This window comes from Vitis riparia, chromosome 15, assembly GCF_004353265.1.
Source record: "Vitis riparia cultivar Riparia Gloire de Montpellier isolate 1030 chromosome 15, EGFV_Vit.rip_1.0, whole genome shotgun sequence".
Taxonomy (NCBI): Eukaryota; Viridiplantae; Streptophyta; class Magnoliopsida; order Vitales; family Vitaceae; genus Vitis; species Vitis riparia.
The window spans coordinates 6328313-6354842 of NC_048445.1; the positions used below are offsets into that span (position 1 = coordinate 6328313).

Consider the following 26530-nt stretch of genomic DNA (forward strand, 5'->3'; position numbering starts at 1 on the left):
CCTAAACTATATAAGATAGATGGATTTGAGCAGGCACCAAACATGACCGGCTCAAGTTATAAGTCATAACCTCCATTTTACCAGTTCCATCTCTCTTCTCTAGTGATACCCTTATCAGCTCAAGGTTTAGCTTCCATTTTTCTGGTTTCATCTCTCTTCTCTAATGATATACACTTGTAACGATTAGAGCAGACAACAAATAGTCCAAGATTAAGCATTGACAGTGCTGCTGAGAGAAAGAAAAACCTGTCCAAATGGCCGTCGTTTAGATTTGGAGGAACCCAACCTGGTTTCTCATTCCTCATTGTAATCTTCAACACCAAACCCAAAATGATGCTGCATATGCAACTTCCCAAGGCAGAAGAAGACAGAGATAGTCCTATCCCTAGGCTCTTCAATCCATCTGGTGGCTGTGATGCGAAGAATTCCATTTGTGCAACATACACAAATGCTCCTGATACTCCCACAAGAGAACTCATCTCCTTCTTGCTGCCATCCAAATATTTTAGCCTCTGTTGCTCAACTAGGCCTGTGGCTAACATGGCTACTACTGCAATGGCCAAACCAATTCCTATTCTTTGCAGCTCAGTAAGAGTTTTTGGCTCTTTTTTGGTTAGTTTGAAATATAAAGGAATAAATAGCTTGTCATAGAAAACAGTGAAGATTGATGTGCTCACAATATCAAAGACAGTCATGCTGGCTGGAGGAACTTGAAAGTGTAAGAATATTCTATCCATGGCAGCTCCTTGCTCAACAAAAAGAGAAAGCATCTGTATGAATACTACAAAGGACCATATGGTGCAAAGTCATACAGGTAATAGCCTCAAGATGCACTTCACCTCTTCAACCTGTGTGAAGGGGCAAATATGCCATGGATTTGACATGGATTTGATATCAGAACCGAGTCCTCCGGGGTGATAATGGCAGCTCGGTCAAGAAACCTGTTTGATAGCAAGGAATCCATCACATTTCATGCGTTCTTTCGATCAAATGTGATCTCAAACATAAATGTTAGAGATACTTACACGAAGTCATCAGTGTGGAGGATTCTCCTCATTCCACTGGCCTCCCCTTTTCTTCTATAAACTTCGTGGAGCCCTTTCGATCGAACTTGAAGATTTCTTTTTCTTAGAGAAGTCACTATTACTTGAGCAATCCTAGAAACGGGATTACCAGAAGGCTTGAAGTGCCTATATCTCCTTGTTCCACTTGAGCAAAACAAATGCAACAATGGCACAACTAGTAGAAATCCAGAACCCCAATGAGAAATTTCCCATACTCTCCATATAAAGCAGTACTGTCCCTGAGAACAGACACCCAATGTTCAATGCGACATAGAAGTAGCTATAAAATGACATCTTAGATTGCTTTTCCTCAGGATCCTCCTCATCAAATTGGTCTGCACCAAATATAGCGAAAGCAGGCTCAGATGCCCCGTTTCCTAGAGCAATTAAGTAGATTGATATGTTGAATATTGAGACTTCAAATGGTGCGTGAGGGTCACATAGTTGCCCTATTACGCCACAACCATGAGGTTTTAGTAGAAATGCATGAGTTGATACTGAAAGTAAGACAAAACCCTGCAAAAGACCAAGGCAAAACAATAAATTTTCTGTGTTTAAGTCATTCATAAGGTTGTTGTGCCTCAGTGAATGGACAAGACGATGGATGGCATACTCACAATGGTTAAAACAACCTGGAAAATGACGCAAGTGAGGTATCTTCCAAGGTAGGAGTCACTGAGAAAAGCCCTAGTAGGGAGATTAGATACACAGCTCCCATCCACCTGCTAAATGTGTCTTCTGCCTCTACATTTGTTTGCCTCATTACCCAGTAAAAACAGCCCAGATTTCCATCCACCAGTCCTTCCTCTAACAGCAGGTTTGCCATATCGATCCAGCAATCCATCTTTTGTGTAAGCAGGCCAAAGACCCTCTTCCCCATTCCCAGACTGTTGCAGCTCAAACACCTTCCATCCAAATCCAGCATTCAGAAAATCAACCAAGGACTAGTTAATGTCTATGAAATTATGAGTCATATTACCATACACCCATGCAAAACCCCATTATTGCTTGTCAAGGAACACACAGCATCTTTTCATTGAGTGTAATAAGTCTGAATGAAAAACAGTATTAATCATACCAAAATTTCCTATCTTATTTGCATTTTTGGCTTAATTTTTACTTAATTTCCTATCTTTTCATTGATTATAAAAATTTTATTATCCAAAATTTTATAATATATGTTAGGGTTTTAAAAAATAATTTCATAAATTTTAAATAAAATTAACAAAAAATAAAAATAAAAACATTTTATAAAATATATTTTTTTATTTCTTCAATAAATCAATTTTTTTTTTGATTTGTTTATTAAAAATTTTGTATTTTTCTGTGACTTTTTTTGATAAATTGAAAATGTTATGTATTCCATGTTTTATATTATGAAGTTTGATATTTAATTCAAAAATGGTTATATTAGTTATTTTAAAAAATAATTTTACTAATGAAATAATGAAATTGTTTTAAAAAATTTAGATTTTTTTACTACTAAATTAAATTTTCTAATAATTTGATAAAATTTTGAACTTTTTAAATTAAATTTTTATATTTTGGTTGAATAATTTGATAATTCTATATTTTTATTTCCTTAATTTTAATATCTAAAATGTAAAATTGTTTAATGTGACTTTTCTATTTATCCTTCATAATTTTTATTACTTACTTAATGACTCAAATTCTTAACTTTTTATCTTTTCTTTCATTTTCCTTTAAATTTTCAGGAACAAAATTTAATCGAAATATTCTCAACTTATTTTTAATCATTCTTTATATTTTTATAATTAATTTTTAAAATAATACATAAAAATTAAGTAAAAACAATTAAAAATAATTCAAATATGTTATTAAAAAATATCCTATTTTCAAAATAATTTTAAAAAATATTTTTTGAGAACAATGATGAATGATAAAAAATCTTGTTAACTAATTTCTAGTCTATATAACGTAAGATATACTACCATATACTTGTGATTATTAAATTATTTGGTATATGAACTTTATTTTTATTATTTTTTATTTATGGATTGCACATGGTATGGGCCGATCATTTAAAAAAAAAAAAAACTTTGGGCCCAATTGAAAGCCCAACACTCAATGAGCCCCTCCATGTCAAACCCTCCCTGCCGACTGCCGAGTTGCCACCGGTTCTGAGTTGAACCCGGTTCACAGGATTAACTGATTCGTCCGCTCCTGTCCGGTTCAGGACTACCTTTCTATCTGTTTTTTTTTGTTTTCCCCCGTTTTCTCAACAGCCAAACAAGCATCCGTGAGAAGGCGAGGAATGGTGTCTCTGGCCACTTCAACATTTTCCCGCAATCTTTTTCCCAGGCCCTCACTTCCGTACGCAGTGAGAGCTCTCGGAAAAACGCTACTACAACTACATCCGAAGCCCACATCATGGGGTCCTCTCAGTTCTTCATTGAAATCTTGTTCAGCCCATTTTTCTGCTTCAAATTTCAATTTGTCAAAATCCCGAATGAAACACTTGGCTCTCAAGATGATTTGGTTGTTTTGGGCATTGAAACTAGCTGTGACGACACTGCTGCTGCTATTGTAAGCTCTTATTCTTGCTTCTTTCTTTTTGAATTGTTTCATTGTGGGGTTTGATTGTTTGTTCTATTTATCGGGAAGTTTATTTCTTGGGTATTATTTTTCATTTTAGGTGAGAAGCAATGGTGATATTCTCAGCCAAGTTGTGTCTTCTCAGGTATATCTTATGTTCGTTGATTTGTTTTAGTAATTCCTCACTCTAAGTAACTGTAGTTTGTTTGTAGGTTCATGATTAATCATTTACAATAATTTTTTTCTTTGTTCTTTTTTTTTGTGTTCATGTAGCATTCTCTAATTTATTAATATTGTTTTGTTTGGGATGTTTGGACCCTGGATGTGCAATGCCCTAGTTCGCAGTTTCCAATTAGATTAAGGGCTTGTTTGGCAATGATTTTAGGAAGCGCTTTTAGCCTTTTTAGCACTTGAAAGCAATTCGTATGATAAAAATTTTCAAGTGCTAGAAAGGTTAGAAGTGCTTCCTAGAATCACAACCAAATGGATTCTAAGCCATTGTCCAATGTGACCTTTTATTTTACAAAGACTGGGAGGATTCAAATTTGTGGTTTTCCATTTGTAAAATTTAATTATTTAATTATTCAATAAATCATTGATGCATGAACAAATATCAAGTCATGAATCAACAATGTCCGAAGATCTCTTCAGGCACATGTCTAGAAGATTAACCATGCTAGTCCTTTTCGTAAAGGAAAGACTTGACCATATAAAATTCATTTGATGGAGAAAAATGGTAAAAAGGGATTTGTGTCTTACTCCGAGGAGTTGGTGATAGGATTTTTTAAGTTTAGGAGTTGATTATACACTTATAGACAAATAGATGTATTCATCACCAATCAATAATTTTCTGAAAAATTTATTGTTTTAATTAGTTTTTAATGATGAAACCTGAAAGGCACAAGAAGTATGAATGAGAGCTCTAATAATTCCTTTCATTCTAATCCTGTAATAATAGTTTTCAAATAACAAATAAATTTTTGTAGTAAAAGAAATTTTTTCTGTGCTTCTTCTTTTGAAAATGGTTAATATCATCTTGTGGCTGAACCATCATAATAAATGACAAATAAGGTGACACTGGATAGCTGTCCCTATGTGTTGCCTTCTGTGGGACTATTTGCAAGAAACAAGCATCTTTTGAAGCAATTTGCCTTTTTGTGCTATGGCTGTTGTACTGGTATCATTAGTTTATGTGAAAAGCCTATAAAATGATTTTTGCATTCAGTAAATATGTTTAGCTAATTTTAAGTCTTCACTACATCAAGGCAGAATTGCTTGCTCGATATGGAGGTGTTGCTCCCAAAATGGCTGAAGGAGCACACATGCAAGTGATTGATCAGGTACATATCTGCATGACAGGGCCCTTTTTATTTTTCCTGTGTCACATGTCTCATATGCATTTTTTATACCAATCTTTGTGAAAAAGTTTGTGTTATCACCCCCTTATCTTGCCACTCCTTGGACAGTCTTACCCGTAAGAAATTCACAGCTCAGCTTATTTGGTTGATTTGATTTGTCTTTTAAGTTTTAGTGTTGATGTTTACCAAGTTCACATGAACCTAAATTTATGGTTACTGGATACAGGTAGTTCAAGATGCACTTGAGAATGCCAATTTAACTGAGAGGGACCTGTCTGCAGTTGCTGTTACTATTGGTCCTGGTTTAAGCCTCTGCCTTCGTGGTAATTGATTATTAGAACTAAAGATTTGTCACTACTTGGGGCTAGGTTCTATTGCTGTATCCTGAGGGACGATCTCTTGCAAAAGAGGATGTGATATTATAAGCGTATATTATAGACAAACTACAGTTAAATGTTATCTGGTGATCCTATCTGGCCAGTATGCCAATGGTCTCCCTTATTGTTTAGACTGTTAGACCAGGTTTGGATAAATATTTCATCCCCAAAAGAAAAACCAATTCATATCAATTGGAAACCTGTCCTAGTCCAGGTTATCATTTCAGAAAATCAGCCCAATTTGTCTGAGTTACATATATGTAGATGTAATCTTACAAAAGATTTATAGAAAATAAAAAATATCTATCTACTATAATATAATGTGAGGCATTGGACAGTTCTAGTTGTATGAATTTATACTGAATTTGTGCTAGGCTGCTAGCATTGTTTCCTTGTTAAAACTCAGGTTTGAGCTCGACAGAAGGTTACGATATTTGCCCATGATCCAACCAGGAACCACTCAGTGATTACTGGATGGAGTATTATTGTTAAAAAAGTTCTTCTGAACCTATTTGTTTTTTGTGCATTGGCAATGTAGTTGGTGTGCAGAAGGCTCGGAAAATTGCTGGTAGCCACAATCTTCCAATCGTTGGTGTCCATCACATGGAGGCTCATGCTTTAGTAGCCAGGTACCAGAATGAAAATTCAACTCAATAAAACTTTATTCAGGCTATTTGGCTTGGGTTAATAAGTTCTATTCTGCTGTTGAATTTAACACATAACAAGCCTTTTTGGACCAGATTGCATAAAAGGTCAATTAGACTTCAATGATTGGTCCTTTGTTTGGTTGAGATGATCTGAATTTGAAAAGTAATGTAATTTATTTGTTTATTTCCATGCTTATGTGGTTCAGATGCACTATCTGTTCAACATGTCTATCTTACATTAACTTTATTTTTAGCATTTTTCACTATCAGCTTATACTCATTGTTGCTTTTGATGGTTAAGCTTTTTAGGATACAACATAGTTATCTCTATATCATGCTAATCATAACTTATGTGCTGAGATGATTTCTACATCTAGAAAATTGTAGAAAAAATAGAGGAAGATCTGATTGTTTGTGTTCAATGAAGTATCCTTTGTGTATTTAAGGGACTGAATGGCATGACCTGAGCTGCAATTAAACCTGTTCTTTTCTGTCTTCGATATAAATCCCCAGTATTATTATGGGAATGTGCCTATTTATTGTTGCATACTTCCTTTTAACTTAATGTCATATCATCCTTTAGTTTTTTCTGACATATTTTGCACACATGCCCATATTATGTCATTCCAGCATGGCTACTACCACATTTTGAAGTAGAAGTATCCGTGAAGCATATTGTAAGAATATAAACATGTGCAATGGGAAATGTTCATGCCAGTTTGTGATCTTAACCACTAGCACCCCTTTACATCTTAGATGCTGTTTCCTTGTAACCTGTTACAATTCCTTGCAAAATGAGTTTATGAAACTTCAATTTTCTTTCACAAAATGTGTCTAAGGAGGTTCTATATTTTAGTTGTGATTTTTAAGTTTTGGACTCAATCAATTAAGTGGTAATTTTTGTAAAGGACTAGAGGATAGATGCACTTTTGATGAAGAAAAATACAATTTCCCTCCTGAACACTTGAATATCATGCTTTAGGCAGTTTCTTGCCTTGTAGTTCAATCATGAAAATGAAAACATGAATGGGAAGATTGCACTGCCTATGCTGCACCATAAAGACCAGCATCTAAAGAGGACTAATACTAAAATGCAAGTTAATTGATAGATTTTCTATGCCTCAAAGATACTGTCTTTGCTTTTATATGAGTTCAAACTTGGTGTGTTGAATTTCTTTCCAAGTCCAATATATTCCTTTTTTTTTTCTTCCTAGGTTAATTGAAAAAGACTTGCAATTTCCTTTCATGGCCCTGCTCATTTCAGGTAAAATTTTCTGCTCATGCACGATATTATGGTTGTTCTACTTTGCCCTCAAGTGTAACATGCATGTGAGAGGTGGGGGTGCTTGGAACTTAGGTTCAAAAGGTTATGACCTTGTGTAGGTATGCTGGGTGGAAAAGCATGATTTGAGGCACATTGCAGATTGTCTATATGTTTTTTTTTGAAGTGTGTGATTTCCTTGATTGATAACTGGAAGAAAACATGTAGCATCATGAGCAAGAAAGTGTGGATTGATACTCATGAGAGACTATATTCAGACCAAACCATTGTTGTTCCTTTTTTTTTTTTTTTTTTTTTTTTTGCCTTGGTAGGATGCTTGTATCCATAGGTTAATAATTGAACCTATGCGTCTAATCAGTTTAACACGGCTTATATATATTGAGATGATTATCACATAAGATCTATGGAGAAATTGCTTAGAATACATTTCCAGATAAGCCCCTCAAATAAGGGAGTGGATTATGACTATTTGAGCAATTAAAATGAAAATTTTCTTCATCATGACAGCATTTGAATTATGGGATGGGCTTCTAATCTCATTGACTTGTCAAATGAGAAGAAGGGAGAGATTTCTTGGAGACAAAAAGGAGCAAAACATGTCATTCTATCTATGTCAAGAAAAGTTATACAGTGGAATAATCATATAACTTCGCTGGAGAACTTTTCTGATCATAAACTTTATAGTTCTAAGAATGCTGGCTTTATTTTGCTTTTGTTCTTGCTGTCAAAGAATACATCCTTTCCACTTGATATCCCTGTATAAGGGGCCTCTTAACACAAAAGGTGGCCTCCTTTTTTAGGCATTGGGTAAATCATGTAGTTCAGCTGTATAATTTCTCCATATGATGGATTTTTCAAATCACTTCCTTGCACATTGCAGTTTAACAATGAAAAATTTCGATTTTTATTGCAATCTGTTTGGGATTTCCTTACCATTCCTTATTAGTTGATGGAATTCTCCCAAATTTGTTAGAGCTTTTGCAAAGGAGGAAAACCTCAAAGAGTTCGGCTCATCTCTTGATGAGCTGGTATATTTAGAAAGAGAAACCCTTAGACTCTCCCAGACACCTTGAACACCAAATAAAACTAAGCTCTGTTGCTTTGTCTCTTTTGGCCAATTTACTCATGAGGTATATGAAAAATTCTTTTCACTTGTTTGTTTCTCAGGAGGGCACAATCTTCTTATTCTTGCACGTGATCTCGGTCATTACATACAACTTGGGACCACAATAGATGATGCAATTGGTGAGGCATATGACAAGACAGCAAAATGGCTTGGTCTTGACTTGAGGAGGAGTGGTGGTCCAGCTATAGAAGAGCTTGCCAGAGAGGGTGATGCAAAAGCAGTCAAATTTTCAGTAAGTTGTTTCCGAAGGTTTCACTCTTCTCATTATAGCTGCCTTTACCTCAATTGTATGTATTGGTCCCATCTAAAAGGTCTAGGTGATAATATGATTATTTTGCACTTTACTGAGTTCTTCATTGTTTTGATTCTTAGACCCCAATGAAACAACATAAGGATTGTAACTTCTCGTACGCTGGTTTGAAGACTCAAGTGAGGCTGGCAATCGAATCCAGAAATATGTATGTATAATATTTCAAATAGATAGTTTCAACTCTGGAAGTAGATTCTTCTGTTTTATCTGTGTGGTGGGATGTGCTCCTATCCTGTGCCTTTTTTCCCCCTCTTGAATATTATAACTTGTTCTATATTTGATTATTTAGAATACGGAAAGGAAATTTAGTTATTTGGAGATGGTCGTTTCCAAGGCATAAATGAAAATTAGGATGGTAAAAAGAAATAAAAAGGAAGTAAATTGCATAGATTTTTGCAATTGGTAAATGATAAGACCATAATAGTCATTTTACAGCATGAGGATTGATGGGATGAGAAGCTTATTTTGGGAATCACTGCCTTATTCTTCTAACTTGGCCATTCCTTTTTCACTATAGGTAGAATATACTTGTTTTTGGGAAGCTTGTTTTCATTACATGAGGATTGATGGGGCGAGAAACTTGTTTTCAAAAACCATCACTTTATTCTTCTTTGGGGGGTTGTGGGGAGGGGGGGTGGCAAGAGAGAAGCTTGTAATTCATAACATGAGAATTAATGGGATGAGAAGCTTAGTTTCGGGAATTGATGCTTTAGTCCTCTTTACTTGGTCATTCCTTTTTTCATCACACACAGAGCCAGAGTTAATTCTTCTTTCCCTACACCCAAAGACAAGGAGAAAGAAGAGAAAGGCTTGTTTTCATTACGAGGATTAATGGGATGAGAAGCTTGGTTTTGGGAATTGTTGCCATATTCTTCTTTGGAGAAAGAATGAGAGAGGTTTGTTCTCATACAATGATTAATGGGATGAGAAGGTTTTTTCTCAGAATCACCGCCTCATCTTATTTAGTTGGGCATTCTTTCTTCACTACATGCACATTTACACACACATACACACATGAAAAGGAGAGAGAAAAGCTTGTTCCATAACATAGTCTATGTGTTTATGGTTGAGCTCTCTCTCTTTCTCTCTTTCAGGCATACACACATATACACATGAGCATTCAGCCATCCTTGCATTTCAAAGAGGAGGGATCTCTTGAAGCAAGCTCTTCATGTCGATGAAACATTTGTTGCAACTGCAGTTCAGTGAATTCATATTACCTATGCAAAAAAACAACAACAACAAAAGAAAATATTTGAATTCATATATTTTTTATTTTTAACTTCAGGATATATTAAAATCTTCACCTTTTGTGTTGCTTCCAATCTGTGTCTCAAGTTTAGTCTGTTCCCGGTGTAAATTTTATGTTGGAATTTTAGGTTGTCAATCCTTTATACTAAAATTATAAATCAACAACTTTTTCTTGTGAAGTTCCTAAGTTTTGCATCAATTCCTGAGCTGGCTTCAGTAATTGGTTTGGTAATTATATAAGCTGTATTAGTGACTAGAATAATGCAGTGCCTACTACAATTACGATGGATGTATGAAGTAATGGGGAAAAATGAGTTAGTGAGTTATTTTATGGGTTTCTGTCCTCTGTTTTGCCTTCCCACTTATTGATGTGTGTACAGGCTATGTGCAGCAATGCTGAAATTCCCATTTCTTCTGCAAGTAGTGAAGACAGAAGTTCCCGAGCTGATATTGCTGCCTCTTTCCAGGTTATTACATTTTAGAGAACTAGCTCCTATCTGTAGTTCTAGGTGAACAATACAAGGTTTTCTATATTTTTTTCTTGAATTTCTTGATTTGCTTTGCACCCTCTGACAATGTTTTATGCAGCGAGTTGCGGTATTACATCTAGAAGAAAGGTGTGAACGAGCAATTGAATGGGCATTAAAGATTGAGCCTTCCATAAAACATTTGGTGAGTGGTGACATGAACTGCAGTTTCCCAACTTTTTCACCACACCTCATTCAGCATCGCATCCTTTTGTCTGCTTCTTTGGACTGTATTATTTTGGAGTCTGCCATACCCATCATTGTGTTCTGCCTTCTCTAGGTGGTTTCTGGAGGTGTAGCATCAAATCAGTATGTCAGGGCTCAGCTTGATCAGGTTGTCAAGAAAAAAAGCCTGCAACTTGTGTGCCCTCCCCCCAGCCTCTGTACTGACAATGGTAAGTCAATTCTCTGCAATTTTGGCCAACTTCAAGGATGAGATGCTATGCTATAGATAAAACAGGAATTTAGTCCATCAGTCAAGAGTGGATGATGGAATACAGTCCCTGAAAGGCCTAAATTCTTCTTTCTTCAAATTTTATTGGAAGTGGTTGGGGCTCTTGGGAAAATTATGCAAAAATTACATACAAGGGGTAATTAATATTTGCTAAAAAGTGTTAGTCGCCCATGACCTCTCATTGAAGATTATGACTTTCCATTCATTTGACTAGGTGTTATGGTGGCTTGGACTGGCTTGGAGCACTTGCGCATGGGAAGATATGATCCTCCACCACCTGCTAATGAACCGGAAGATTATGTGGTTCGTTTGAAAATTTTGATTGCTTATGGTTGATATCTGAAAGTATTGTTTCATTCGGATTGCTGCCTTTGTTAGTGTTAGAAAACAGAATCATGCAGTCTCCACTGATATTCACCATGTTTGCTTTCTGAATCAGTATGATTTGCGGCCAAGGTGGCCACTGGGGGAGGAATATTCTGAAGGAAGAAGTGAAGCTCGGTCCTTGAGAACGGCCAGGATTCACCCATCTCTTACATCTCTCATCCAAGCATCAATGCAACAACAGTCGTAGCCTGTTCCTCCATGCAACTGCTCCTTCACTGTAGCGGCTTGTTGGAATCAAGTGACCTCTGAGAAATGGCAATACTTTCTGGAGCTCTAGTTGCTGTGAAGAACCCTTACAAAGAGTGTCTTGTTCAAAATTTTTAGCCATTTGTTTCCTGGAAAAGAACCTTTACTGCTCTACACACCTCATATCTCCTGTATGCGTGTGTAGTTTTAAGGTCATTTAGATGAATGACTTCCAATGTACTGCCCTATTGTTTGTGCTTGCATAAAGGAGACGAGCCTCATGGCTGAGAGGAGTTGTGTGAACCAGGAGCATGGCTGACCATGAACCTACCTGACGATCTGTAAGGCTCACAAACAGGGTCCAAGCTCTGCTCTACCATTGAACTTAAAAGTCATTTTTTTTGTCCCAATTTCTGTAAAAGTAGGATTGACAGGCAAACAATGATGGATACTTCAGTTTCATAGAAATATTCATGTTTCAATATTATGCAAATGTTTAGATAGTATCAATCGATTTGATAGTGATTTTAGAAAGCTTTTATAGTATTTCTAATACTTGAATGATAAAAATTTTCAAATATTAAAAATATTAAAAGTGCTTCCTAAAATCACTACCAAACGGGGACTTTAAATATTGTTATTGGTGAATGATAAAATATTAATAATATATTTTTAAAATAAAAATATGAATTGCTATTGCTGAATGATAAAATATTAATAATAGATTTTTGAAATAAAAATATGAATAACTTTCATATTAAATATAGGAATTTTCATATTAAAAAGAGATTATCAACTTATCTTGTTGGCTTAAAATTATTTTAAAATTTTGAGATAATAAATATTTTTAATATATCAAAATTCTAGGTAGTTTTTAAAAAAATTGCATATAATTTATTTTTTAAAAGCTAAAAATAACATTAACTCATATAAAATGAAAGAAATGTTACGTAAATTTTTAAACTTGAAATAATAAAAATATTTTAATACTTATCCTTTCTAAATAGTTTTTTTTAAAAATATTATTATTATTTTTAAAATAACTCACTTCTCTTTGTTTCAGAATTTCTATTATTATTTATTTTTAGAAAAATAAAAGACAAAGGGTAATCCAAACAGCGTCTTAAATTTTCTTACTAAAATAAAAGATTAATAATATTTAATAATTAAAATGTAGTTTTTTTCTCCACTTACTACATTTCTTAGCAGACGGTAGAAGATAACGGTGGAAAAAGACGGGCCACGAAAGGGAGAAGGGGGAAGGACAAAACGATGCGTTTTGAAATGTGGTAGTAAGTAGTAACAGACTATTTCACCGGAGAGAAAAAGCGGGAAAGACAGAAATGGAATTGGCAAGACTTCCGATCTCAGCATCACAGAGAGGGAAGCTCATCTCTGCAGGCTACACTTCTCTCTCTTCCCTCTCCTCTCTCTCTCCTTCAACCCTTGCTCAAGGTATCATCCCCTTCACCATCTCCAATATCTCTCATTTTATTAGCTTGTTTGTGCGCATGAAATTAGAGGGCCCACCAAATGTTTGATGTTATTCCCATATATGACTTCTAATTTTGGTTTGCTTCAGAGTCGCAAAATTCTCCAGTTTCGGACTTTCGTTGGTTTTTATTCGCAAGCTTATAGTATTTCTACGAGCTTTTCTCTGTAATTAGCATGATCACGGATATGGGTTTCAATCCATGGGCCCATTCATCAAGTTAAGAACCATAAGTTGGCCCCCGTCCCACCTTTAAAATTCTAGGTTTGTGATTTTACTAGCTTGTCGCATTATCACATGTGCCCGGTAAAGTTAGTTGACCATTGGTGGCATTTGGCAGTAGCCAACTAAATATGAAGAGAGACAATGTACACTTGAGATTAGCCCAAGCCCAACTAACAATAAGTTTTAACTTGCTATGGTGATGTGCATGTGTAAAATATGGGGTATAATGCTTGACTTTAATGGGAGCTCATTGGGTTTCTATATCCTTCCCTCATTGTTTGTAAATTTCTAAACTGTTCTGAATACTACTCGTAAAATTGCATGGCGAACTCTGGTTTTTCACGTGCATTGTTTTGCCAACCCTCAAACTTCCTTTTTTGATTACTCTCCACTGCCTTACTGGAAATTTTCCATCTAACTTTTGAGCTCCTAATTGGCAACATGTCTTCCTATTTTCTACTTCCAAAAGCGGAAAACACAAATAGGAAGTGGTTTTTTTCTACTTCCTTGTATTTAAAGAATATGGTTAACATATTTCAGAAGTGTAAGGTAAAAACATAGCAACCAAATACATCTTCAAGAACGAAAGTGTATCCAAATTGAAGCTGAATAAAAATTTCCAAATTCTTAACTATGGTGTGCGCCAATTATATTACTTCTGGGAAATTGAATAAAAAGAAGTTCAATTTTATATTGGGATGTTTTTGGGTCATTAGTTCATGTAATTCTGTTTTGCAACCTTGGGATTTTTCTAATAAGTAATTAAATTTTGAAAAAAGTATTGTAGAAATCCAACCAAACATGGCTTTATATTTGAGGAATCAATTAATTATAGACTATGATTGTAATCACTTTACTTCCTACTCTCACTTACTCACAATGTGATTACATAGTTTGCTTTCATCTTAGATTGTGCACCGCATGATAACAGGGCTAGCCCTGTCCTGGTTATCAAATACACTAACTCTTATGAATTTTCAGTGTTTATTGCTTCCTAAAGAATTATCTCATCTCATTCTCAGAATGAAGTGTTGATTTAGTCCCAAAGTATATAAAATTGGAGGCATTCAAATTGCAAAGATCCTGGTTTTCTACTTATTGCATTCCTATATATATTAGTGGGTTCATATTGCATGGATCCCAGTTTCCTACTTAATACATTCCTATATATATTAGTGGGGGAAGGGGAGCAGTGTTACTGGTATCTGAAGCCATATCGATTTGGTAGTTGGTTTTAGTCCTAGAAAATGCCTGGTTAGGACACTAGGAGTATCATTGATGTCCCCAAAACCACTAAGAATAGTCTGTGGTTGTCAGTTTAATTAGTGGTTCTGTTGTTATGAGTAGTGATATTATAAGAATCCTTTTGGTAAGAAGAATAATTTTCCATCTAATTACAGTTTCTATTCTGTGAATCAACTTCTTTACATCTTTAATTTGCAATGGTTGAGGTTATCTAACATGATTTGTCCTTGAGCAGACCTAAAAATTTCAGACAACGAAGCTCTTGAAATTCTGAGAGTTGTGTCACAAGGTAGTAGACTGGATAAGCCAGATGGAAGTCATGCTATTGTTAATGGTATTTACCCTCTCCTTGATATATGATCTTTTCTACTTTTAATTACAGTAAGTAAAGAGATTTTTCATGACAATCCTAAAGAAAGCCTAAATGAGTGACATAAAACATTGTTGTAATAATTATTCATGGTAAAAATTGCAGCATCCTTCAGTACAAAAGGAATATAACATAGGCCATCTTAACTGGTCTAGCTAAAGCAGGGTCCTGGAAGGGGAGTGTTGGATACAGTCCTAACCTCCTGCTGCTACTTCACAAACTGACCACACTGAAGACTCGATCGATCCTATTGATGCTTAGCAGCTCAAGACATTTTCATTCCAACTAAGAGTGGCCCCTTGTGAAGGGATCTAATCCTACAAATATGATTGCCGTATGGCCTTACTAAAGGAAACTAGAAATAGTAATCATCATTGTTTACCTCAAGATTACTCAAAAAGGGGGAAAAACAGTGTATACACAACTGATCATTGCATGTCTTTACAATTGTTTTGGCAATTACTAAAACTAATAATGACTTTTGGTTTCCTTTTTATGCAGGTGCACAGACTGCCTGGGACATGCTCCATGAGGAGGAGTCGTTAAAATGCATTACCACATCCTGTGTAGATTTAGATGATATCCTGGGTGGAGGAATAAAGTGTAAAGAAGTTACTGAAATTGGTTAGTCATTTTTTCCCTTGTCGACCAATTGATCATATGTTATTGCTGTCAGCTCATTCAATTTGTACACTTTCTTTAGGTGGAGTACCAGGCATCGGTAAAACACAGCTGGGGTATGGTGTTCGTAATTCATCCATATTGAGTTGGGTTTTCTTTTAGCATTAAAATATATTTTAATTTACAGGATTCAACTCGCAGTCAATGTTCAAATTCCAGTTTATTATGGTGGCTTAGGTGGAAAAGCAATTTACATAGGTAATGTTTATAACTTATGACTGCTCCTCATGCTTTGACACTGTTCTACCATTACACTCATCAGCTTAAAGCATTATGCTTGTTGATGCTTAGACACGGAAGGCAGCTTTATGTTGGAGCGTGCTTTACAAATTGCCAAAGCATGTATAGAGGACATGTCAGGAAATAGTGATTTTCTTCAGAAGGATTTTCAATCTTGCCAAGTTAAAGCGCAGCCCAAGGATTTCCTACAAAACATATTCTATTTCCGCGTCTGCAGTTACACTGAGCAAATTGCCATGATAAATTACTTAGACAAGTTCATCTCAGAGCATAAAGATGTAGGTACCATTATATTTTGATGGTTTGTATTATATACCAACTAACATCTTTGCTGATGATTCATATTTGCCTGGTTTATTTCTTTCTCCAATGAAAATTTCAATGCATGGGCCAGCAACTGCTTTTGTTTTTTTATGCTTGGTGGTGAAAACCGCAGCTTGTGGATGGATACCTGAAATGCAGTCATCACAAATACAGAGAGTAACACCAACTGCTTTTCTTGGTTGTAGGCCCAACTCCATTTTGCTCACCTTCACACTCAAATTGTACATGGAAAGCTATGGTTTTGTTATCTGTCTTTCTTTTTCTGTGGTCCTGGTCCCAAAATAAATGAAGCTTCTTTTAACATAATACTTTGCACACATTATACCGTGTTTTAATGGCTTGTTTTTGAATTAACGAAAGCTGGTTCTCTTATTCATTGGGTTATTGCTACATATATTGTAAAATTTCAAAAGATATATCGACTATGGTGGTAGTATTTCATTATCCAAATGTTTGCACAGGTTAATGTTGTAATCATCGATAGTGTTACTTTCCACTTCCGCCAAGATTTTGATGACTTAGCCCTCAGGACTCGACTACTTAGTGGAATGGCCTTAAAATTGATGAAACTTGCAAAGAAGTTCAGTTTGGCGGTAAGAATCTATTTGATCTTTTTGTAGAATTTTAAACTCGTGAGTTCTAAACAGACTTTATCCATGCTGGTGTAAGTTGGTGCAATTGTGACCTGTAAAGTAACTATTGATTTTCTTAAGGGTTTGTCATCCAATCATTTGTGATATATCGACACCAGTTAGTTCAAACAAGTTCTTGGAAACAGTTGGTCTTGCTAGAGTTTATGGAAGTTGGGCATGGTTGGCAATTTTGTGCCAGTTTGTGGAGTGTTTTACCTATGTTATTCGCGTTTGCAGCCATTTTTTTTATATCAAATTTATGTATTACATTCCGATTCTTAAGGGTTGTGTTAGTAATTTGGTTACTCCTTTCTGGGATAGAATGGTGATAGAATCTATTGATTGTGTTCCCCCTTGAAATTATGTTTTGTAGTTGTGATAAAACCATTGAACAATAATCATTTGTATGTTGACTATTTTCATTTTATCCCTTAAAATTTCATCTCTGTTAGCTTGGTATCTTTGTGTTTGTGAATAATTATGTACTGGTTTCTATGATTTATTTTCAGTTCAACAGCTTCTAGTTACCTGTGATGATTTTCATGGTCTCTTTTATTTATTTATTTTGCATTTCACAGTTCCTTTGTTTTAATGTTTTCTGGCACCCCTTCCCTCTCTCCCTTCAGGTTGTTCTATTGAATCAGGTGACCACTAAGCATACAGAAGGTTCATTCCAGTTGACTCTTGCTCTAGGTAATTTTCCATCTTTACTGACTCTTCCCTGCCATATTTTCATTGTCTTTTTTGTCCTCGATGACATAGTCAATGAGTCATGTGGCTTTTTTAAGTTTCCAGTTTTACATGATGTGCAGGTGATAGTTGGTCACACTCCTGCACAAACAGGGTCATTTTGTATTGGAATGGCGATGAACGATATGCATATATTGACAAGTCACCCTCTCTTCGGTCAGCATCAGCGCCATATTCTGTGACTGGTAAAGGGATAAGGACTGCTACTTCAAAATGTAAAAGAATCAAAATAATGTAAGTTTTGATAGGATGAGAAATGTTCAGACAAGTTTTGTCTTTGTTTGGAGGATAGGACAAACCAAAACGATGTGTCTCTCTCCACTTGCTACCTACTGCTCAAGCCCTTGAAAATTGAAACTATGCCGTTTTGAGATAAATGTTGGAACATGAGTTTTACCCGGTTACTTCCAAGCTTTTTCATCTTTATTGGTGTATTTTCTGGTGGTGAAGAATCGATGGGATGGTCTCCCATTTTTTATCGTCACTTCTGTTTGAAATCTTTGAGAATATCCTTAATGGTACCATTGCATGACATTTGGGCTACTCAACTAAGGCATGCTGTTGTCCAAATCCCTAGGGTCTGGGGGATTTTTTTATTTTTCCTCAGTGGGTCTATCTGTTCTCTTTTCCTTCTATCTTACAATGTAAATTAATCTCTGAATATGATGGTCATGAACAAGAGTAGAAGACCTGTGATTGATTAGATAATTATTCTTGGCCTCATATCTGCTGAATCAGAGAATTGCAACTATGTCTCTAAATATCAGTTCACCAGGCCTTAGAAAATGATATTCCCTTCTTGACAAAAATAATGGTCTGTGGGCCTTATGCCAGCTCCATTATCATGATGCTCTCAACTTGTTTTTTGGTCCCCATTACATTTCCACAGAACTCTCAACAGCACGTTTAAAAGTTTCTATGATTTTAACAATTTATGAATTTAATTTTTAATATAAGGAATGGGTCTCATTGTTTATTGTGCCAAGCATCCTAAGATATTATCAATGTTTTAAGAACCGGACCGGTCCGACCGTCGGCCAATCACGATTCCAGTCCGGTCCGGTCAATTGGACCGGATTTAGATTGAACTGGGGTCAGATCGCTTGAACCAGCGGTCCAACCGATGAATTGGACGAACTGATTAGTTCAATTGAATTGAATTTTTTTTTTTTTAAATAGCATCAAAACAACGCCGTTTTGGAATGTATATAACTATAAGCCTGCAACTCCAAACCCTCCCTCCTCTCCCTGTAGCAATTGTCGGCCTGCCACTTTGCCCACCATCGACCCGTTGTAGCCTGCGACACCTAGACAGCTCCTGTTGAGGTTGGAAACCTCCCCGCCCCCCTCTCCCTCTCATGGTACCCCCCACCCCCCCTCAACCCGGCAAGCTTTCTTTCATTCTTTCATTTCAATTGTTCTATTATTTCTGTTGGACATCATTAATTGGAGTAAATCCCTAACTTGAAATCAAATAATGGTTTGGGTTACCAGCTTATTGATAGATAGAATTTATTATTTTTTAAAATTTTTAATAATATATAAAATAATAAAATATATTTATGACGTCACCGGTTCTACCGCGATTCGACCGCTAGTCCGATTCTGAAAACATTGGATATTATGCTTCTAATTTGTCTATATAATTATATAAATTGAACATGAGGAACCAAAGGTGCCTGATGTTGTTCAACAGCTCCCCATGCCACAATTATATGCTGCAACAGGTACTGAATATTTTCTCTTGTCTTGTCTTTCTGGAACATGATAGCCTGTACTAATTATTGAATGCTGTTTGGTGCTGTCTTTGTACACCTCCCTTTAAAATTACCAATAAGAAAAAATATTGTTCTACTGTAAAAATTGTGAGAAACATGTGTTCTTTCTGGCGATACATAGGGTTGTAGAAAACCTGTTAAATGCCATGCTTACTGCTAGGTCAAGCTTTATAACTAGTCTGCAAACTTTCAAGGTTTTCCTTAATCTTATGCCTGATAAATCCTTTTAGGCTGTGTTTGGTTTCAAAAAAATTGAGAGAAAATACAGGGAAAGAAAATAGAACAGAAAAGTAAGGACGAAGGAAAATAAAAAATAGATTAAAACTTAATAAATTAATTTTATTTGTTATTTCAAATTTATTTTAACTCATCAATATAAAGATTAAATAATTTAAAAATATACAAATTTTTAACTAATTTGAATTATATTTGATTTTTTTATAATATTTTATATAACAACTAAATATAAGACAATTATTTTCCTTTTTCAAAACCAGTTTTCAAAAAATAGTTTTCAAAAACAGTCCTTTATCGAGTTATAGAATAAAAGTTTTGTTAATTTATAATGTCATGAATTAATTTTTTTGTATTTTCAAATATTTCTTAAAAATACTTTTTTTTTATCTATATTATTTTATATTCAATCATTTTTCATATTTGTATGTTTATTTTTTAAAAAATACCAAAAAATAGAAATTAGTAAAAACAATTAAAATATGTTTTCAAAAAAGATCCTATTCAAAATAATTCTCAAAAACACATTTTGGGAACAGTTGATCTCCAAACATGTTTTTCACGTTTTTTGATTCTGAAAACAGTGTTCTTAGGGACCCGTCTCTTGGTCTCTTATTATTATTTTTTTCTTTTGCTTCAAAAGTTCATGGGAACCTTTTCAGATTTTAGGGAAAGTTACATGTGGAACCAATCTTTGTTTAGAGATGACATTTCATAATCGTTACCACATAGTTTTTCCCATAGGATTCACAACTATTATTAATAATTATTTTTAAAAACAATCCTTAACAACTATTTTTTTTAAACCGTTTCAGAAAACTTTTCCAAACAGGTCCTAGCTTTGAATGCAAATCAGAAAAAAGTGACTTAAAAGAAACACTTTTCAATTGGCATAATTTTGCAATTCCTTAAAAAAATTTCAAACCCTGGGCAAGTGCTTTCAAATCATATGAAATCCGTCTGAAGTCTGACTTTATTTTAAAAATACTTTTTGGAAGAAGTGTTTTTTAAAAGTGATTGTGAGAGATTCATATATATCAAGTATCTTTTAATAAAAAATTGTACTTCAAATTTTTACAGATATCTTTAAAATTTCATAAAAAATTGTTTTTTATTTTTAAAGTATTGTGAAACCGATTCTAACTGGACTCCAACTCCGCTGCAGACATTTAAGAACTCATCTCATTTTTATGCATGTGTATATATTAGGCGGAGAAGAATGGAATCTGAGATTTGGGTGAGGCTGGTTTTGGAGTTGTCTGCAATGCTGAGGTGGAGGTGTGTGTTGAAAACGAAAAGCCAAGGGAAATGGCATTAAAAAAGTAAATAGGTTTTGTTGTTGAGGTGGATAGATTATCATATTAATATTAAACGACAACGACAATGAGTCATGTACGTCAGATGGGCGGCCGCTATAACAACTAATTAATTGGGTAAAACATGGGGGATGAGTAGAGAGGGTTGAAATTCTGGAATGACATAAGCGATAAGCCTCCAAACATTTTTTTTTAGCTAACTTTTGGAGTCAATTGTTTTGAACAAATCTTCAACTCAAAGGCTTGGCCTTTTGAGTCCTTGACCATGCCACCAACAACAAACTCTCGTCTCGTTTCTCTTCCACCAACCCACCACCCCACCACCTTTGCTTTTCCAATCCTCCGACTCCATTTGGGTTCATCTAAATATGCACCAACATAAAAATAAAAATATAAACTCTTAATATGGTCCGCTTTGGACCCAAAGAATTAAGAGGAGTTTATATTTATATAGCGATTCGATATGAGATATCATAAATACCCTTCATATGGACACAACGTGTTCCAAAGGATTACGAGATCAAACAGACGAATACCCCTAAGATTGACAAACCTGACCCTCACATCGAGGTCGAAAATCGATTTTGATATCATTTGTAATAACTCGCTCTCAATTATATCTACTTTGGACCCAAAAGAGCTTTAATGACTTTAAAACACATCTACAAGATTAAGAAAAATCTATATTTATAGAGTATCAAAAACTTTCTTTCATATCCAACGTGGCATCTCACCAAAAATCATTCCATCAAAAGTAAAAAATGAATGGGTCTTGACGTCTCTTGTGGAGAGAGAAATACCCATGTGACAATGTCATATTTTGTTTTTATGTGCTGCATGAAAACATTTTTGGCTGACCATGGGGACTGTTTTGAAAGCAATTAGTGAGGTCACCCATAAATGAGAGTGGGACTTCGCCTTTTTGACGGGGTAGGTGAGCGAATTTGTAACATAATTTCCCTGGAATTTCTGTTATTAGTTATTACAACTTACAACCCACCCTTTCAATCCCTCTCTTTCAGCCAATACATTCCAAAATTCAAACAACATTAGCCTTATTTTATTCGGGTATTTTCGATATTATTAAAAAAAAAGAAAAGAAAATTGTAAAATGTTGTATCATTGCATATATAATTTGGGTAGAAAAAATATTTGGCGTCATCATTGTATGGATTAAATTATTGATTGAAAAGTGAGGGGACGGACAGGGCAAAGAAATTGAAAAGGATGGAAATAGAATTAAAAAATTGAAAGGATTGGATCGCCTACTTTCGGTCAACGGTTCCGATGCATCTTCCTTTTGATCTAACGGTCAGATTCTGAGATGCGGACCCGGGAGTTGTTGGGTGTGTTGGACCCTCATAAATCTCGAGGAGGCACCTTTCGATCTTCTGCACAACTCGCTCTCACTTCTTTCTGTTTCTCTCCGTACAATCGACGATGGCTTCTTCCTCTTCTCTCTCCATTTCTCAAGCCATTGTCGCCGGAGCCCTCAACCACCGCGGCTCCACTAATTCCTCTGATCGCCTACCCCTGCGGTCATTCACTATTCCCACCTTCTCCGGCCTCAAATCCACCACCTCAGCTGCTTCATGGCCTTCTCGCCTCGGCTCAGCTCGGAGAAGGCTGAGCCGGAGATTGGCGGTGCAGGCTACGGCGGTGGAGACCTTGGAGAAGACGGAAACTTCCTTGATTGAGAAATCGGTGAACACCATCCGGTTTCTGGCCGTCGATTCGGTGGAGAAGGCGAACTCGGGCCACCCGGGTTTGCCAATGGGTTGTGCTCCCATGGGCCATGTTTTGTACGATGAGTTCATGAAGTTTAACCCCAAGAACCCCTACTGGTTCAATCGTGATCGCTTTGTTCTCTCTGCCGGACATGGATGTATGCTTCAGTATGCTCTGCTTCACCTTGCTGGCTACGACAGTGTCAGGGTTTGTGCATTTCCTTAACTTTCTTTGGGAGCTTGCTCTGCATGTGTTTGGATCTTTATGTGGTTTTGCCATAGTACGAATCAAGATCTCTGCTTTTTTGCCTATGGGGAAAATTTGCATTTTGTTTTTGGATCAGATTATGAAAAGCATTTTCCAACAAAATGCTTAAGAAAATTTGTTGGGCACTCTATCAATCTGAAGTAAAGTTGATAATTCTTCTGGGTTTTTATTCTAGGATTCTTTATATATTATTGTTTAGTATATTTTTTTTTTTTGGAAACACAGGTAAAGGATAGATAAGTAGTTGTTTGCTTTATGGACAACAAAGTAGCTTTTTTAGAAACCAAAGCAAATGGGGTAGAATTTTTTAACTTTTCTTTTGATTGATGTACAAGTGATCCCATTTTCAGTATTTTTTTTTTCCTTTTTTTGTTTCATACTTACTACAGTTCTCTCTCTACATGGGGATGAAGCAAATTGTTTGTGGTGGAAATGACCGTTTCTTCCTTCTTTTTTTTTTTTTTTTTTTAATTTTTGAGTTAGATGTGGTTTTTTATTTATTTATTTATTTTTCTGAGCTTAGTTTTGTTGCTATGAGATCCATTTGAGGTGTCTTCGTTCCTGAAATTTTGTGTTTTGGATGAATTAATAGGAAGAAGACTTGAAAAGTTTCCGTCAATGGGGAAGCACAACACCTGGTCACCCAGAAAATTTTGAGACACCTGGTGTTGAAGTCACTACTGGTTAGATTCTAGTCTTGAATGTTAAATCTGTTTTGTTTGCTGAACCATACAACAGAGGCGTTGTTGTTCATCTGGGCACATCCTTCCCTTTGTGTAGGTCCTCTTGGTCAGGGTATTGCCAATGCTGTTGGCTTGGCTCTTGCGGAGAGGCACTTGGCTGCTCGATTCAACAAACCAGACAATGAGATTGTTGATCACTACACGTAAACAGCTTATCAAATTTTGTTGTGTTTTTCAGTGCTCTTTAGATAGATCTGAAATGCACGTATGCCCTTATATTGTTTGGCTCATTGGTATTGGCATTTCCTTAGATATGTGATACTGGGGGATGGTTGTCAAATGGAGGGTGTTGCACATGAAGCTTGTTCACTTGCTGGACATTGGGGTCTTGGGAAGCTGATAGCTTTGTATGATGATAACCACATCTCTATTGATGGTGACACTGAGATTGCTTTCACGGAGAATGTTGACTTACGTTTTGAGGCTCTTGGTTGGCATGTTATCTGGGTGAAGAATGGAAATACTGGCTATGATGAGATTCGTGCTGCCATCAAGGAAGCAAAGACTGTCAAAGACAAACCCACTTTAATCAAGGTCTAACAATTTTTACATACGCGTAACATTACTTTTCTGGAAAGCAACATTAAGGAGGGTTAACTTTTAAAGTAAAGACTTGGAACAATATAGTCTCTTTATAAGAAAAGATATGATTCTTCATTCAAGTTGTTTTTAGACACAATATTAAATTATTGGGTTTGTTCTCTTCCAAACCAGTGCTATCCTTTTGCTAACTTTTATATTACCTTTAACAGGTGACTACAACCATTGGTTATGGATCCCCAAACAAGTCAAACTCATACAGTGTACATGGAAGTGCACTAGGTCCTAAGGAGTTGGATGCCACAAGGAAGAACCTTCGATGGCCATATGAGCCTTTCCATGTACCTGAGGATGTCAAGAAGTAAGGGCATTAACAAAAGACTTAAATTTTCTTGCTTTACTTCTTGGATTGAGCTTATGGATGATTGCTTGATGAATTGGTTTGCTTTTGTTCCTTAGGCATTGGAGCCGCCATGTCCCTGAAGGTGCAGCTCTGGAAGCTGAATGGAATGCCCAGTTTGCTGAATACGAACGCAAGTATAAAGAAGAAGCTGCAGTATTGAAGTCTCTCATCAATGGTGAATTACCTGCAGGTTGGGAGAAAGCACTTCCGGTAAGTAGTGATTTAATTGTTTCGGTTTTCTTTGCAATTTTATTTTTCATTTTTTAGTTTTATGGTTATTTGGAAATTTTGCATTTGGACATATTTAAAAATGTCAATACGGATGCTGTTATATATTGGAATATAGATGATTTTTAAGGTAATTTTCTTGCTTTGATATAGACGTATACTCCAGAGAGCCCAGCAGAAGCCACGAGAAATTCATCACAACAATGTCTAAATGCCCTTGCAAATGTTCTCCCTGGTCTGCTTGGTGGCAGTGCTGATCTTGCTTCCTCCAACCTGTCAGTGATGAAGCAGTTTGGGAACTTCCAAAAGGGCACACCAGAAGAGCGCAATGTCAGGTTTGGTGTTCGGGAGCATGGAATGGGAGCCATCTGCAATGGGATTGTCCTTCACTGCCCCGGCCTTATTCCATATTGTGCAACTTTCTTTGTTTTCACTGACTACTTGAGACCTGCCATGAGGATTTCTGCCTTGTGTGAAGCTGGAGTCATCTATGTTATGACACACGATTCAATTGGGCTTGGAGAAGATGGACCTACACATCAGCCTATAGAGCACTTGGCAAGTTTTCGGGCTATGCCCAACATTTTGATGCTTCGCCCTGCTGATGGGACTGAGACAGCTGCAGCTTACAAGATTGCAGTCCTTAACAGGAAGAGACCCTCAGTCCTTGCCCTTGGTCGGCGAGATGTCTCCCAGCTTCGTGGAACATCCATTGAGGGAGTTGAGAAGGGAGGTTACATTGTAACAGACAACTCTTCAGGCAACAAACCAGATGTTATATTGATTGGAACTGGTTCGGAATTGGAAATTGCTGCCAAAGCAGCTGATGAACTCAGAAAGGAAGGGAAAGCTGTCAGGGTTGTTTCCTTGGTTTGCTGGTTGCTTTTTGATGAACAATCAGATGCTTACAAGGAAAGTGTTTTGCCAGCAGCTGTATCAGCCCGGGTCAGCGTTGAAGCTGCATCAACATTTGGGTGGGAGAAGTTTGTTGGGAGCAAAGGGAAGTCGATTGGTATTAATCGGTTTGGGGCAAGTGCACCTGCACTAAAGTTGTACAAGGAGCTTGGCGTAACAGCAGAGGCTGTTATAGCGGCAGCTAAATCAATTTGCTAGAACTTTTTACTAGTGGCTGGTGCCACTCAAATGTTTGTTGGCCATGGCATTTGGGTTCTGGTTTTGGAGGTTATAGTGAACAATCCCCTCTTAAGAGCTTTGGGTTGCTACACACTGCCTTCTTGCCACGTAATAAACGCAGATAAAATTTGTCATCTGCTGCATTTATCTTCTTCAGTGGAGCAGCTGAGTCTGCAACCTGAATCTAGACTGTTCAATGAATTTGTACCACCTGCTAGACCTTTTTGAGTTTTTGTAATGTCATGTGGTTGTTTCTTTAGCCATGTTTTGATTATCCTCCATCACAATGTCTTCTTTTAGTTCGAGTGTAGAGTCTATGATATTCCCTTTGTAATCCTAATAAATTATAGTTCTGTGATTGTAAAACTCGATTGAGCTTCTAAGTAAAGGGGATGCATTTGAATGTAAACTCAGTTCTTGACAACCCAGTTGCCTCTATGATGGTATTGTGTGAACAATTAGGTGTGCCAATGGGTAGGTGGGTTGGGCAAGGGTGTCAACTTACATCTTCACCAGAGTACGATTGGCTGATGGTTTCAAACCATTTCAAGAAAGGTTAGTGCAATCCATTATTCTTATTATTTTTGGGTTAGAGAGGCCCTACCAAAAAAGGAGGTAGGGCAAATTTAATTATGGGGAATGGGAGATATGGACCTACTAAGGAATTATGTGGTT

At 36.1% G+C, this 26530-nt stretch overlaps 3 protein-coding genes and 1 pseudogene across 4 annotated transcripts; 3 read left to right on the plus strand and 1 right to left on the minus strand.

The window, feature by feature from the left end:
- Positions 1-119: 119 nt before the first annotated feature.
- LOC117931899 lies at positions 120-3454 on the minus strand (annotated as a pseudogene).
- LOC117931643 (probable tRNA N6-adenosine threonylcarbamoyltransferase, mitochondrial) lies at positions 3273-12018 on the plus strand. Of its 2 annotated transcripts, none has more exons than XM_034852638.1 (13): positions 3273-3611; positions 3721-3765; positions 4886-4960; positions 5205-5301; positions 5894-5984; positions 7217-7266; positions 8452-8642; positions 8783-8868; positions 10363-10438; positions 10560-10643; positions 10779-10893; positions 11167-11255; positions 11392-12018. In XM_034852638.1, exons 1-13 carry the CDS (start codon positions 3456-3458, stop codon positions 11524-11526), a joined length of 1290 nt encoding a protein of 429 aa, XP_034708529.1. In that variant the 5' UTR covers positions 3273-3455; the 3' UTR covers positions 11527-12018. The 2 variants fall into 2 exon arrangements, with proteins under 2 accessions (XP_034708529.1, XP_034708530.1); XM_034852639.1 differs by having other exon boundaries at positions 3570-3611; positions 4890-4960.
- Positions 12019-12782: 764 nt separating this feature from the next.
- Positions 12783-18008, plus strand: LOC117931756 (DNA repair protein RAD51 homolog 3). Its single transcript, XM_034852810.1, has 9 exons — positions 12783-12980; positions 14723-14821; positions 15359-15481; positions 15561-15594; positions 15666-15736; positions 15830-16056; positions 16564-16695; positions 17361-17427; positions 17547-18008. Exons 1-9 carry the CDS (start codon positions 12869-12871, stop codon positions 17720-17722), a joined length of 1041 nt encoding a protein of 346 aa, XP_034708701.1. The 5' UTR covers positions 12783-12868; the 3' UTR covers positions 17723-18008.
- A 4191-nt stretch (positions 18009-22199) lies between these two features.
- Positions 22200-26279, plus strand: LOC117932280 (transketolase, chloroplastic). Its single transcript, XM_034853455.1, has 7 exons — positions 22200-22747; positions 23400-23490; positions 23588-23693; positions 23802-24084; positions 24303-24451; positions 24550-24703; positions 24875-26279. Exons 1-7 carry the CDS (start codon positions 22253-22255, stop codon positions 25832-25834), a joined length of 2238 nt encoding a protein of 745 aa, XP_034709346.1. The 5' UTR covers positions 22200-22252; the 3' UTR covers positions 25835-26279.
- Positions 26280-26530: the final 251 nt, after the last annotated feature.

What these genes read in the sequence shown, in the direction of transcription:
- LOC117931643 (XM_034852638.1), top strand. Translation starts at nt 3,456, where the DNA reads ATGGGGTCCTCTCAGTTCTTCATTGAAATCTTGTTCAGCCCATTTTTC. An exon ending in GCCAAGTTGTGTCTTCTCAG is followed by an intron (nt 3,766 to 4,885) that starts GTATATCTTATG and finishes CACTACATCAAG; the next exon opens with GCAGAATTGCTTGCTCGATA. An exon ending in GCAATCGAATCCAGAAATAT is followed by an intron (nt 8,869 to 10,362) that starts GTATGTATAATA and finishes GGCTATGTGCAG; the next exon opens with CAATGCTGAAATTCCCATTT.
- LOC117931756 (XM_034852810.1), top strand. Translation starts at nt 12,869, where the DNA reads ATGGAATTGGCAAGACTTCCGATCTCAGCATCACAGAGAGGGAAGCTC. An exon ending in ATCGGTAAAACACAGCTGGG is followed by an intron (nt 15,595 to 15,665) that starts GTATGGTGTTCG and finishes TTTAATTTACAG; the next exon opens with GATTCAACTCGCAGTCAATG. An exon ending in CAAAGAAGTTCAGTTTGGCG is followed by an intron (nt 16,696 to 17,360) that starts GTAAGAATCTAT and finishes CTCTCCCTTCAG; the next exon opens with GTTGTTCTATTGAATCAGGT.
- LOC117932280 (XM_034853455.1), top strand. Translation starts at nt 22,253, where the DNA reads ATGGCTTCTTCCTCTTCTCTCTCCATTTCTCAAGCCATTGTCGCCGGA. An exon ending in TGGTGTTGAAGTCACTACTG is followed by an intron (nt 23,491 to 23,587) that starts GTTAGATTCTAG and finishes CCCTTTGTGTAG; the next exon opens with GTCCTCTTGGTCAGGGTATT. An exon ending in GTACCTGAGGATGTCAAGAA is followed by an intron (nt 24,452 to 24,549) that starts GTAAGGGCATTA and finishes TTTGTTCCTTAG; the next exon opens with GCATTGGAGCCGCCATGTCC.